The 14,354-nt window shown below is 46.3% G+C and overlaps 1 protein-coding gene across 2 annotated transcripts in view; it reads right to left on the bottom strand.

Moving 5' to 3' along the window:
- Positions 1–5,093: 5,093 nt before the first annotated feature.
- Positions 5,094–14,354, bottom strand: part of Gng4 (G protein subunit gamma 4) — a 37,944-nt gene continuing 28,683 nt past the window's right edge. For both annotated transcript variants that reach the window (XM_031359056.1, XM_031359055.1), the window contains exon 4: positions 5,094–7,712. In XM_031359056.1, the coding sequence (XP_031214916.1) occupies positions 7,584–7,712 (129 nt within the window). In that variant the 3' untranslated portion in view covers positions 5,094–7,583. The remainder of the gene's footprint in view (positions 7,713–14,354) is intronic.

The raw sequence follows: 14,354 nt of genomic DNA, 5'->3' as shown, positions 1-14,354 counted from the left end.
AAAGTGTCTCACTGGCCTAGAGCTTGTTAAGTAGGCTGGGCTGGATGGCCACCTAGATTCAGGAACACACCTATCTACCATTCCCCACTGTACGCCACTGTGCCTGGCTCTGTTGTACATGAGTGGTCCGAACTAAACTCTGGTCAACTGAGCTGCCTTCCCAGCCCAGCCACCCCCCCCCCCCCCCCCCGTTTCTTTTCTACAGTACCTGGAACTGGCTAAAGCAGCCATACTAATTGACTCCCCACTGGCTGGACCCCCCCAAATGATGTCTAAACTCTCCTTATCTTCAGTATTGGGCTAGTGCTGCATCTGGACAACCCTAGCCCAGCCAGAACACTAGTGAGCATCCTCTTGCCCTTTGCAAGCCCTGTATGACCTGGTACTGCAGAGGACAGTTCACTTCGGTCCCTTGATGCCGCGTGTAGTGCTACAAACTGTCACAAACCCAGAAGGTACAAGATAGAAAAGACAGCCTAGCACGGCACTTCTGGTTTGTGGCTAGAGAGAGAGTGAAGTCCCAGTTAATAGTGAAACTTGCAATGCCTTTTTTCCATGGGTGGATACTGGGATCTCTTGATAGGCCTTGACAAACACACGAATCCTTCCCATATCTTTGTCCATAGCAATTCTGCACATAGCAACTCTGGAGTCTGCAATCAGAACTGCAGGCTTGACCTCACCCTCCTCTGTGAATCACAGCAGTCTTGCCTTCTGGGTAGATGTGAGGTCAGCGCTTGCAGAACGGGCCCTTTGAATGACATTCGTCACGAAAAGTGTACGGTTACAGTGTGCCGAGGTGCTGAGTGGGATGACGCCAGCTATTAGATGACATGTGATACTTCCTTTCTTCTCTTCAGTACATCTTTACAGTGGTATAGCTTTATTCCAAATCCTGAGTCTCTGTAGGGTCCTGTTTCCATAGTAATTGCGACAGAGGCAAGGCTAATCACTAATCAATGCTTGTTTATTGAACACGTTGCATCAGTCAATGCTATCCACTTGTGTTATTTTTCAGGATAACCAAGAGCTCCTTATGAGAAGGTTGTTATTGTCCTCACATGACCATGGGGGGTGTAGGTGGTGGTGCCGGTGGTGTGAAGGCTGTCAGCTTCAGCAGGGCCAGCTTTGGAAAGAGCCATAGTCCCAGGCCAGGCTCCTGCCTCTGTTGTTTCTTTTGTTTCAAAGTCTTCTAAATGGCTAAGCCATTATTCCCACCCCCACTTCCCACCCCCACAGATTCTACCTGTCCTTTGGTTTATATTTGATGGTAGAGAAGGTGAAGCTAGGGGGTCACATGTGCCAGGCAGGTGCCCAGCCACACAGCAACATCCCCAGTTCCTTCCTGTCCCTGTCATTGGCTTGTTTCTATGTAATCTGAACCGAAGTGGGATGTTTCCAGGTGCATCTGCATCTCCAAATGTCAGAGGCTGGGCAGGGCTAACACAAAGCCGCAATTATGGCATCCAGAAGTTGGCATAGAGACACTGGCCTCAAAGCATCCAGGACAAAAAGATTGGTTTATATTTAAAGCAGAATTGAACTGAGTCTAATTTAACTTAAAAGTAAAAAACAAAACAAAACAAAAACCCGGCCCCCTCAAAGAACCCCTGCACCCCACCCCACACACATGAAAATAAAATCTAATATAAATGTAAAAAGCTTCATGTAAGTTGTGAGGATTTTACCAAAAGATTTGGAAAGAAAAGCCAGGGAGTGGGTACTCGGCAGCCTCCAGCTGGGGCAATGACAGGCCTGGTTCTTTGCAGAAACGCGTCCCATGTCCCCCACTTCAAATGCATGCTTCCCTGACCAATGCTGCTTTTGTGGCTCACTGGGGGGATGCTTCTTGCCTGTTCCAGCTATTCCTCCGTTTCTCACCCAGAGGCAGCTTTCCTCAGCCTTAATTACCACCATTAGGCCAGCATTCAGCTACACAGTGTGAAGTGGAGTTTGAAGCGAGAGAAAGTGATTTATGGCTTGTCAGGGGCAAGGAAGCGTGACAAGGCTATGAAGCCAAGAGCGAGCTTTGAGCTTTCCTAGCAGCTTGTGGGATGACTGTGCATGTGAGCATGTATGTAGGAGGATATAAACGGGGGCAAGTGTGCATGTGTGTGGAGGCCAGGGATCAACCTTGGGTATTGGTCCTCAGCCATCTTGTGTTTTGAAACAGGGTCTCTTGTTATCCTGGGGCTTGCCAGTTAGCCTAGGCTGGTAGGACAGTGACCCTAACCCCTAATCTGCCTGGATCCACCTCCCTAGTAATGGATTTATAAGAACACCATAGCATCCAGCTTTCTTATACGGGCTTTGAGAATCTAACTCAAGTCCTTGTGCTTGTGTGGCAAGCCTTTAACCAGAGAGGCCCCATTTTTCAGCTCTTAAACTCCCTGGCATAACAATAGGCAATGTTTTGGTGGTGTAGACCCATTTACATTCAAACCCATTTGGTTAACAGTAGTGAAAAAGAGAATACCTTGCAGGTAGCCAATAGCCATCTAGTACTTGATACCGGCCTAGTACTTGAATTCATCCCTAGTGCTATAAACCTAGCCAACTACCGCTGGCCAGAGAGGCCATAGACATGAGTCTCACTACTACCACTTTCCCAAACCAGCATAATTGCCAAGTGCATTTTAAGTGTTTATCCTTTAAGCACGCGTTGCTTCTTTTTGCCATAATCAGGAACCAATACAGAAAGCTCCAACTGTTCAAAATGCAGAGAGCAACTAACCAGGGAGTGACCAGCTCCAGTTGATTCATCTACAACAGAATCCCTTCACCCAAGGTCAGGGAGCATCATAGAAGTAGGGATGAAAAGATTGTAAGATTCAGAGGAACAGGGAACCTGCGGTGAGCTAGGATCTTCTATATATGACAGGAGAGGTACGCCCATGAAATCTCAGCAATACGGCTGCATAAATAAAGCTAGTTCAATGGCAACAGTAGGTGATATGGCAGTAGGGATACAAGAGCTCTCACAAGGCCCCACACCTAGATGAAAAGCATCAGGAAATTAATGGCTATACAGTGAGGGACAACCAGTCTTCCTGATGGAGCTATCTAGTCCCCAGTGGTCAGCTCTAGACACACATAGACATATGAGCAATAGTAAATAGACTCAGCTGGCTGAATTTGCATCTGTCATTTATCTGTCTATTATCTATCATCTATCTACCATCTATCTATTATCTATCTATCTATCTATCTATCATCCATGCAACAATTACAAAGAATTTTAAAGGTGATGGGAGGAGTTGGAGGGGGAGAGGGGTTGACATGATGTGAATTTGGTACTCATGTATGAAATTTCCTCCAAAATTTAAGTTACAAGAACACTGTAGGAAAAGAAGAAAAAAAAAACCCTAAAAACTAGAGTCTCTGACCTCCTGGGGTTTGCATCAGAGTGGAGAACAATTATTCCTTTGCAATTAGGAACACAGATGCAGGACTGTCACATAGTACCAGGAGAGCTTAGAAACAGACATGAGCCGGTCTGAGAGGCCATATGACGGTGAGTCTTTACTGATCTTGAGTTGAGATCTATAAAGTAAGTAGACCTGGCACAGAGAGGCAGAGTATGTCCACATCAGGTCAGCCAGCATGTGCCAGCAAGGAACACAGCCAGTGAGACAGCCCTGTGTAGTGGCAGTGTGGAGGAGCTTAGAGGAGACTGGTGACAGGGCACTGTAAAGCAAGCAAACCATTGGAGGTCACACCACGGCTCTTAGAAATCTTTGAAGTCATGGAGTTGGGACAATAAATAGCCTATGGTTAATTACCACAAACGGGTCTGAAAATGCCATAGGTTAGCAAAACGTAACTAAAGCAGAATCAAACATATGGATTTGATTAAAAACCAAATGGAGGGGTTTCGAGGGGTGGCTCAGTGAGTAGAATCCTTGCTCCACAATCATGAGGACCTGTGGTTTGGAACCTTAGCACCTACAGGGGGTGATGGCAAATGTCTGTGCCCTCAGCTCCGGTGGGAGGGAGGGAGAACGGTGGATTCTGAGGCTGCTGTACAGTTAGTGAGCCAAAATGGTGAGCTCTGAGTTCAATGAGAGACAGTAAGTGAAACACCATAACAAACGTCAGGACACAACAGGCAGAGTTGTCACTGAACCAGCCACACTCACATCAAGGAGCGTGAAACCTGGGTCGACAGCAGCTCCTCTACCACCACAGTGGCTCTGCACACAGGAAGGGAGGGTGATCAGCACAGGAGATGGGACTGGAAGTCGGAGTGCCCATGGTTTGGGGGGTGATCCTACCATCCAGAGGCTGAGGATGTACCACTGTAAATAAACTCTATCCAAGCTGTTTCCACAGCCCTGTTTTTCAGCTCTCACTATTTCACCTCAGGCTCCTGCACTCACCACAGAAGGCCTCCTACCTGTTGGTGTTCTCCCTCCCATGGCTCCTCAGTTGGGGGTTGGAGTACTGACAACTCCTGGTTTCCTCAGGCATGAAGCAGGAACTCAGTATCAAAGACAAAACCTTTGGACTGATGTGAGAGTGGGACGCTGCTCTCTGATCACTCCAGGACTCTAGTGACAGAGCTGTGGGAGGGAATAGCAAGGCCCTGTAGAGCCCAGAGAAAGGAGTGAACTCTGAGACAGACATCCCAGGTTGGAGGCAGGGGAGTCTCAGCTGGGAGCAGAGAGAAAAAGAGTCATGTAACATCTGCTCTTCCTGCCAGAGTGCCAGCTCCTTGTCACCACAGGGTCTTATGGGATCCTGTTCCAGAGGTCACTGTAATTATGAGTTTTCCTGGAAGGCCATCCTGCCCCTTCATTCCTGAGAATGCAAGTGAGAAGGCAAGAGAGCCTGAGGATTTTGTCTCAGCCACTCAGTGGAAGTCACATGGCATGCCTTGCTGTTTGCCCACAAATCCCAGAGCACAGTGTTTGTGTGTGGAAGCACCTGTGCATGCCAGAAACCTGTTCTCCAGCTGGTGACTGCAAGTGCTTTGTTGTCAAACACACTCTAATAATGGGAGTTAGTAATGTCATGTTAAGAACATCTAAGGAAGAGTCAAACATTGAACAAAGTCCCAAAGGCGGGGGAAACGATAGCAGGAGGACCCACAGTTGGTAGCCACAAAGCCCAATGTTTTATTGAAGTATAACACACATACAGAAAAGCACCCAAAAATGGACAGTTGGAGAACTTCCACAAACCAAACATATCAGGGTGACCCACAGCTAGATCCAGAGACAGAACATTCCAGAAGCTTTTGTGTCCCCTCTCTGTTGCCCCTTTGAGAATAGCTACTGTCCCTCCTTCAATCAGCATGGTTGGCCTGCCAGGCCTGTGCTGTACGGAAATGGAACCGTAGCTTGGACTTGCCTGCTCTCAGTCCCTCAAGTCAGCAAGATTCACATCAAGCTGTGGATGGAGCTGAGAATCCACTGCACGAATGACCCTCATCTGCTTATTCCTTCAATATGGGCATAAGGGGCTCCTCCTGGCTATGGTTACTGTAAATAGTACTTCCACAGACACTCTAGTATGTTTCTTCTGACAATATATACACATTTCTGTTGAGTACACACTCTGGTGGAGTTGTCTCCTCACAAAATATTTACATCCAAATGAGGATACTTTGTGGAATGATGAGCTTACAAGGTCGATCACAAGACTCCAGAAATTAACAGAAATTCAGGAATAACTCAGAAAGCTCAATGGGTCCAAAGAGTAGAGTGGCTGGGAGGTATGGAGGGATCTTCCCAGGACAGTTACTAGTGGACACACCATCCACAGGAGAATATGAGAATGATGACTAGGAACAGGAGGCAGGAAAGTAGAGACAGTTTGGTAGGAGATTAAAGCACACTATTCTCCTGACCTGATTTTGCCACTGCAGGTGCTGCCCCACTTCTTTGGCTTTTGTGGACTATGGTCTACTCTGTCGGTTGATGACGCCAACAAGAACCACAGAATTAAAAGATCTTGTTACAGACCAACAAAACTAGAGTCTTAGCCTCTCATCTCATGTCCAGTAGTGAAACTAAGAACAGTTTCCACAAAAGCTGCAAGAGAGGGGAGCAAGGCACAAATCCATCTAAACATGATAGTCACCTCCTTGGAGGCCATTTTACACTCCTCATCCCAGAACCATGGTGTCTGTGAAGTCATCTACTCTCAATAACATCATAGGCTGTCATCCAGCACATATGGGTTTTCAAGGATAATCAGAGCTCTACTTGGTTTCTGCCCAAGAACAAGAGTAATTAACTATCTGCAGTTTGCTGGTTTGAACAGCTTGGCACACAATGGCTTGCCCAGCAGCACACAGCAAGCCTCTTTGAGATCCAGAGGAGAGGCAGTTTACAAATATCTACACAACAAATGTTCTAACTGAGCCCTCGGCAACTGTGGTTACAGCCTCCATCAGGAGGGTATAGAGGTGCCTTAGATGGGGCCAACAGCCTTGTCTTGGAAAATCTCAAGGCTCACTGTTATCTGATCTTGGGGCACCTACACATCATCTATCATAAACTGACATAATCTAGGCTTGTGACACCTCTCTTAGCCAAGGTGGCAGAGGGGTGCACATCCAGTTAGTGTGAAAATGTGTTGGCTTCATTCGTAGCGTGCAGTTAGGACTGTGTGTGAATCTGCAACAGGTGGCCACAGTTCAGGGCTTCAGGGAGGGCTTTAGGGAGAGACTACCCACATATGGAAGTCTTGGTGTGCCTAGTTTCTGTCTGCAGTTTTCAGCAAATGTCATTTCTCTATGCCTGGGATATTCCCTCTCTATAAATAGACCTATTCTTGGAGTATTTATTGTTAGGTTAAATATGTTAACGCCCATAAATTCTTAGATCAGCGAGTTACATGGTGACATCACTTTCAGGGATAACTGTGCGGAGACTCCTGGAGGGGTTGTCAGACTCCTTGCCCTACTAGAAACATCAAGTAGGAGGGAGCAAGCAGGGAGAGCAGGGCATTTGGATCGAGGACATGGCCCAGTGGGGCTGTCTGGTGAGTATCTACAGTCAAGGCTGCTCCACACCACAAATGTACTCTCAGAAGAATCAGCTTCAGTGATAAACAGATATTAGTCATCTATAGGGCCTAGCCATATGGCACCTGAAGGCTCCTATGATAGAGATGCCAGAGGAGAAAGAGACCCCACGCTCACATGTGTCTGGCTGACATGCTCTCATCTGCTATTGAATTACTGTGCATGGGAGACACTTGTGCATGGTTTTGATTTCAATGAATTACCCACTGAAATTTATTAACTGGATATATTTATGGCTGGGAAAGTTTAAAAATTGTAGACCTTTAAATCTACACTTTTATATGGCACATTTGTTATTTGGCTATAAAAATGTCTGTTTTCTCTATGGATGGAAGTAAGACAAAATGAAACCAGAAAAAGAAAGAAAAGAAAAGAAAAAGGAAGAGGAAACAATGTTAGGAAGGAAATATGATAAAACAAGATAAGCTCAGATCATGGTTGGTTGGACAGAGATGGGGTGTTGTGGGAGGCATGCCTCTACATGGGAGCATGCATGGTCTCTACTTGGAACATTTACGGCTGGAAAGGACCCGCTTCATCGCCGTGGGTATTAGAGAATGGTGCAGAAGAACTTCTTCTCCCGGAAGGGGTTTTCTGAGGCAGGCACTGGGATGATGAGAGGATCCTCCCGCACATGGGCTTCACAGTAGGCCAGGAGGTCTGAGGCAGCCTGGGAGACCTGCAGAAACAAAACACAGGTGCTTGGTTAAAGGCATTCACAGAGTGGGTCCAGGGTGAGGTCCGCTAGAAGAGTGGCCGTGGTCAAAGTCAGGCTGCATAGTATACATGATCAAACAAGGCCAGGAGCTGGCAAGTTTGGATAGAACTGAGGTGATGGGTTTGGAAGATGCTCCAAGGACCTACTGCCCTAGAGTGCTAGGTCAGGATCCAGGGAGCTGAGAACATGCTAATGTATTCTAAGAAAACCTGGTGACCTGATTTTGATCCCTGGAGCTTACCTGAAGGTGGAAGAACAGAACAGACTTCACAAAACTTTGTTCTCAGACTTCTGCATGTGTGCCATGGCATGTACCTGCTCCCTCCACTGCATGGGCACACATTAGTATATAAAAGCACATTATATACTAATATAATTATATAGGAAGAGAATGATAAATACATTATCAGTAGTAGTGTTCTTGCCTAGCATGGATTGGATCTCAGCACGTCCCATAATGAAACGGAGAGAATGGAACAGAGAATGGAACCTCACAGTGACTCTGCAAAGCCATTTCTATAAGAATAACACAGAAACTATTCCTGACCAAGTCAGACTGATGGTATTTATTGGTGGTGATTTTTCTATAGTCTACTCTCATAGACAAACTAGGAGAGACAATCTGTTTTCTTCAGCAGACCCCCTATTCAGCTCTGCTTTATAAACTCTCATCTTACAAAATGTATTTATCATTCTCTTCCTATATAATTATATTAGTATATAATGTGCTTTTATATACTAATGTGTGCCCATGCAGTGGAGGGAGCAGGTACATGCCATGGCACACATGTAGAAGTCTGAGAACAAAGTTTTGTGGAGTCTGTTCTGTTCTTCCACCTTCAGGTAGGCTCCAGGGATCAAAATCAGGTCACCAGGTTTTCTTAGAATACGTCGTCGTCGTCGGCTGCTGAGTCATCTCTCCGGCTCAGGCCCATATCACATAACGACAGGTAGCTGCTCCCTCCAGACTGGCTGCCACTGTCCAGGAAGCCCTTTTGTCCTCCTTCCAGACCTTTCTTCAAGGTGTAGAGAACACGCCCAATCTGAGTCTAGAGAAAGAATTGGTTGTTCATAGAGAGGGAGATGATGAGTCCTTTTATGTGGTCAACCCCCAGAAGGTGTGGCCCTGATTTTGGGTGGGTCTTTCTCAAACCATCTACCCAAAACAATCCCTCACAGGTGTGCCCGGCTGCTTGGGTTTAAGTTGATTTCAGATGTAGTCAAATGACAAACCCAGGCTAGCCATCACAAGTGAGGGAAGAGTATTCTAAAGCCTCTGTCCCAGCAAGCCACAAACGCCAGCCTTGGGTTCTGCCTTCCACCTTCCATAACAGATTCTTACTTCCAGTTTCCAGCCAGACCTGTCTGTGTTGTTGGTAGCTAGACTTGGAGAGATGACGTGGGCAGACCCAATTTGGTCTTTTTTTTTTTTTTTTTTTGACCCAGATGAAATAATTACAGGTCAAATAGATGAGTTAAACCAAATGCTACATTTGTTGCTAGTGTGGAATGAAGAAAGGATCTGTTTGCATTACCCTTTCTTTTTAGAAATCAACTCTTCCTTTCATAGTGTTCCATAGGTATTCTGTCACTGCATCAAGAAAAAAATAGTTAATACAGATGGGAAAATGATGAGGGCGTCAAACAGGCCCAAATGGACTCCTGCCGGAGCCGCCCTGCAGTGAAGGACAGAGGTGTGCATCCTCAGATTAAAGGGTGGCTCTAATATGGCCACGCTTGTGGGTTCTGGCTTGGAGCATACTCCAGGGGTTGCTAGAGGGACAGCTGGGTGGATTTACTGCCTTCCTGCACTAGTGGCTTTAGGGAGAGAGGAAGTTTTTACATGTTGGTGGAGGTGAGAGTGACTGCCAGTCCCGAAGCACTTGGCATTTACTTGGAAGGTTAGAGTAGGCATGTGCATGCATGTCCTCTCTCCCTGTGACCACAGCTATGTCCCATTGACCTTCCTGTGTGTTTCCTGATCTATGTGTACATTGCCCCATACTCCTATCTCTTGCCATGGTTAAACAGATGTCCTGCAAACTTGGTCTTCCCCTGGTAATTCCCATCTCAATGTACAGTTAGTTACCTTCAAAAGCTGGCTATGCTATAGACCACAGACCAGATGAGTAAAATGAGCTTAGAGACATATAGGAACACCCTGAATATCACCAATCAATAAGGTCTTTAACTTATGGTAAGGTGAGTTTCTTGTAGAAAATCTACGGGAAAGCTTAGTGGAGGTAGCACAAAAAGCTAGAGGTCAGGGTTGGAGATCCAACAACTCAGAAGGGAAGAGTTCAAATCCGCCCCTTTAGTCATTCTACACCTGCCAAAAATTATCCTATTTCACTTTTCTTGACCATGCTCTGCTAATTTGGAATTCTTATAGGACTCCCTTTTTTTTTATTTTTTTTAGGACTCACCTTTTAACTCCCCCAGGAAGTGTTTACTGAGCATATATCTACATTGCCAAGCTAATTGAGAAGATGCCAGGGAAAAACCAACACTAGAGCCAACTGAGAAAACTCAGGAATAACTGAACCACCACAAACAGTAGCATGTGCTGAGGAGTCCCAGACGTAGAGACGGAGGACTGGCCATAGGCAACTATCCTTGTGCACGGTCCTGCCGGTCCTGCCGGTCAGCAGCTGGCTTGTGAGTCATCAGCATAGCTTTGTTTCCCCTGGACCAATTTACCTTGATACATAACCAGCAGCATACACGGTGTGTGTGTGTGTGTGTGTGTGTGTGTGTGTGTGTGTGTGTGATACTAGCTTAACTCTGAGAACAACCCCAAGTTCAAATTTATCATCACAAGGCAGGGTCAGAAGATGCTGGGACTTGTGGGGCTGGGCCTAGTGGAAGATCTGCAGCTCTGAGTTCCTCCCTCACACCTGCAGCACCTGCAACACCTGACAAGTATGCAGGGAGTCTGACCTGCCCAGTTCTGAACAGGTTCTGTCTAGAAATTTTTTCTGCCTTGTCATAAAGGTGAGGCTATACTTGATGCCACCATGATCCTCCGCCTTGCTCCTTTAAGCGAACAAGTTGTTCTGAGGTCGCCTCTCTTTCAGCTGCATCCTCTGGGCTATAACTACAGTCCTGGGGGGGGGGGCATCCCAGCTGCATATTCATTTGGCCTAACACTGCAAAGAGGCAGTTGGTGTAAGTGTGGGGACAAATGTGTTGACCTGGGTTGGTTCCACACTATGCCAGTTTTCTAGATGTACTAAAAAATACTGTCACGCGATTGTTGCAGTTTGGAAGTCCCTTTAAAACTCACACTGAAAGTTAAAGGTACTCACAAGTAGGTCGCGTGACACCCCAATAGATTATGAAGTTGCTGAAGGACAGGGCTCTGACAGGAGGAGGGTTTGGCCTGAGTTCTCTCCTGTGTTGCCTTTTGTTTGCTTTTTGTTTGTTTTGTTTTTTGTTTTGTTTTGTGTTTTTGTTTATTTTTTCGAGACAGGGTTTCTCTCTGTAGCCCTGGCTGTCCTAGAACTCACTCTGTAGACCAGGCTGGCCTCGAACTCAGAAATCCGCCTGCCTCTGCCTCCCAAGTGCTGGGATTAAAGGCGTGCGCCACCACCACCCACCTCCTGCCTTGCCTTTTAATGGCTTGTCTTCAACCGCGCTGTGAGCCACTTTGGAGGGCCCTGCCACCTACAGACCCCTGCTCTTCCAGCCCCAGAGCTGTGAGTGACACTGCCAGCCCTTTCTTCTCTTCCACTCGTTCTTTCCTTTCTCCTTCCTTCTCCTCATCTTCACCTCTGCTCTCCAACCATAGAATTCCGATACAATTGTGGAAAACAGACAAACAAAAAGCCTGAGGTCAGAGATGTAGATCTAACAATCCCAGGAGGAAAGGCTGGGCCAAACATGGTCCCTGCACTCATTCTACACTCCTGACAAATGATCCTATTTCATTCTTCTGACCATGCTCTGCTGATTCTGCATTCATGTAGGGCATACATTTTACTCAAATGATTACGTTGTAAAGAATGGCCCATTTATGCCTAGCTGCACCTAATGGTGTATAAATCATTTTACATCAAGGTAGTCAAGGGAATTTCTACCCCACCCAGACCCCCTCAGCTCACATAATAGCATCTGAAGTCCACTTATTTCAGTATAAGCACAGCACCTTGAATATCTGTTGGTGTTCACTCTACTATGATCAGAGAAGATAAACACAGGCAATGACTGTTTTCAGGCATGGAACACTAGACACGAAAGATGTCATAGTGGCTATGATGGGTATAATTTACAACCACAGAGGAGACATACCTTTGGGTGTGTCTATGAGGGTGTTTCCAGAGAGGTTTCACTGAGCTGGGAAGACCCAGGCTAGACGTGATTGAAATCCTCCGTGAACTGGAGCCCTGGACTGATTGAAAAGGAACACACGATCTGGGCACCAGAATCCATCTCTCTGCTTCCTGCTGCTAACGTGATGTGACCAGCTGCCTCAGGCTGCTGCCGTGCCTTCTCATCATAACAGGCTGTATTTCCAAACCACACACCCTTCTTTATGTTGTACTATGGGTATTTTTGTCCTAACGATGAGAAAATTAATACACAGGCCCACAGTGTTCCATCCCAGCATTAATTAACCTAACTGCTGCCAGGGCTGAATGTGGTTTTTGTTAATCAGGTTAGATTGATTTTTTTTTTTTTTTTTTTTTGTGGCTGGAGAGCTCCTTCCTACCAGATGCCAAAACATCTGCTGCTTCTGAAACAAAATAGATACTCTCAAAGACAAAAGTTTATCATGGTAGAAAACTGACAACTGCCTCCTTGCCAGTGCTCTCTTATCAAGAAACGAGATCATGGAGATGAGCTGCCCTGAGCATCTCTGCCTCCTACCTCAGCATCCAGCTGTTAGAATTATAAGGCAGCAGATGCTGAGAGAAATGGGTAGCCTGGGAATAACTGTGGAATTTTCCCATTGCATTTCAGAGTAAAAGAGGTGATTAAAACAGCCCAAGTTAGCACATAACACTGTTAGTTGCACTATAATTACCGGCTTCAATGATGGGAGAAAATGTTGCAATTACTATAGTCACATTCCATGACAAGACAGACGACATAATTACTACTCTCGCTGTGACACCCTCTGCACTTATCTTGTACATCTGAAGTCAAGAGGGCACCTACTTCTCAACAGTCTGGGTCTATTGAACAATATAGAATCAATGAAAAGTATCTTTGGTTGGCTTTGCCTGTTCCTCCCTCCACCCCCAGAAAACAAAGCCATGTCAGGGTTAAGAGTCCTGCCAGGCTGTAGTCAGCATGTAGCAATGGTATCTCCTCTAAGGTCAGGCCTCGTGCACACCCCAACAGAGGCTGCCATGTGCCCTTAGCCCCCCCACCCCCAGGGATCCTCAGGGCATCACAAGTATATGCCTTGCCTCTGAATCCTGTGTATGCTTCTTTCTAAACACTAAATAGTTGAGCCCGGCACAACAGTTTTGAAGGACAATACCTAGACACTGTGCAGTCTGGCTTTTGGCAGATTCCAGAGCACTGAAGGAAATTTCTAGCTGTTGAGAAGTGGTCTGAATGGGAGGTGACTTCTGCTGCACAGGAGGTCCTGTCCTGAGGGAGGGAGCATCTCCTGCCCCTACAGAACATCTGGAGGGGGAGAAAGCCAGGTGGTGATAATGTGAATAAAACTTAGGACCAGATGTCTCCAACAGTGGGATAGCCATTATCAATGACCATAACTGCTCTTCTACCTTATCAAAATCTGGTTGCACACTGGGAAGCAGAAATGTGAGGGATGGGTTAATGCCACCAAGTTCATTTCAGTGACAACTGTTATTTGCATGGCTACCACAGGACCAATAGCCCCTAGCCTGAGTAGCCTACCATTGACCCATATGTGCCCTGGATCTTAACTTAACCAAATCCTTCCAACAGGTGGGCAGTTTTCATGATTTCTCAGTTTCCTACAAAGAAAGGTATCACTCAAAACTAGGTGGCACATACCTGTGATGCCAGTCCTCAGGGGGCTGAGGTAGGATGGCAAGCACAAGGCTCTGTGTAAAGGGAAACCAGATGAAGCAACCAAACCCATCTTAGACTTTGCCAACAGAGTATTTGCATAGCAAGGTGAACCGTGAAGGTCAAGGATAGATGCAGTAAAGACCCACCTTGGTCTTGGCACAGAGAGATTAACAGTGATAGGGTGCTTTATTTCTCCTAGAGAAAACCAGTGAGCCTTGGCAGCCTCAGCAGGTACCAACACTCCCGTTCTCTCACTGGATGCAACACTCGCCATTCAGCCTGACTTAGCCTCAGTGGCCACTGATACATCCTGTCCTGCTGTGAGACTCTCCTCACAGGTAGCCGGTCTAGCTTTCACTTCTGTAAGTGGCAACAGCTCCTGACTGCACAGCACATGCCACTCTGAAGATGCTCTGACTCCTATACTACTCTCTGGTAGCACAGAGAACATCCTACCCTGCTCTTTGGCTTAGTTAAAAGGTTGTTCTCCCTTTGTCCGATCTTCATTCTAGAATTGCTAACCACCCTTACCTGTGTCTTACCAAATACCAATTTTAGCCTTTTCTGATTTGAATTAAAAAAACGTTGGGG

Source organism: Mastomys coucha, unplaced genomic scaffold (genome assembly GCF_008632895.1).
Source record: "Mastomys coucha isolate ucsf_1 unplaced genomic scaffold, UCSF_Mcou_1 pScaffold7, whole genome shotgun sequence".
NCBI lineage: Eukaryota > Metazoa > Chordata > Mammalia > Rodentia > Muridae > Mastomys > Mastomys coucha.
Note: the sequence above shows the minus strand (reverse complement) of the source record. Positions and strands in the feature narration are given on the sequence as shown.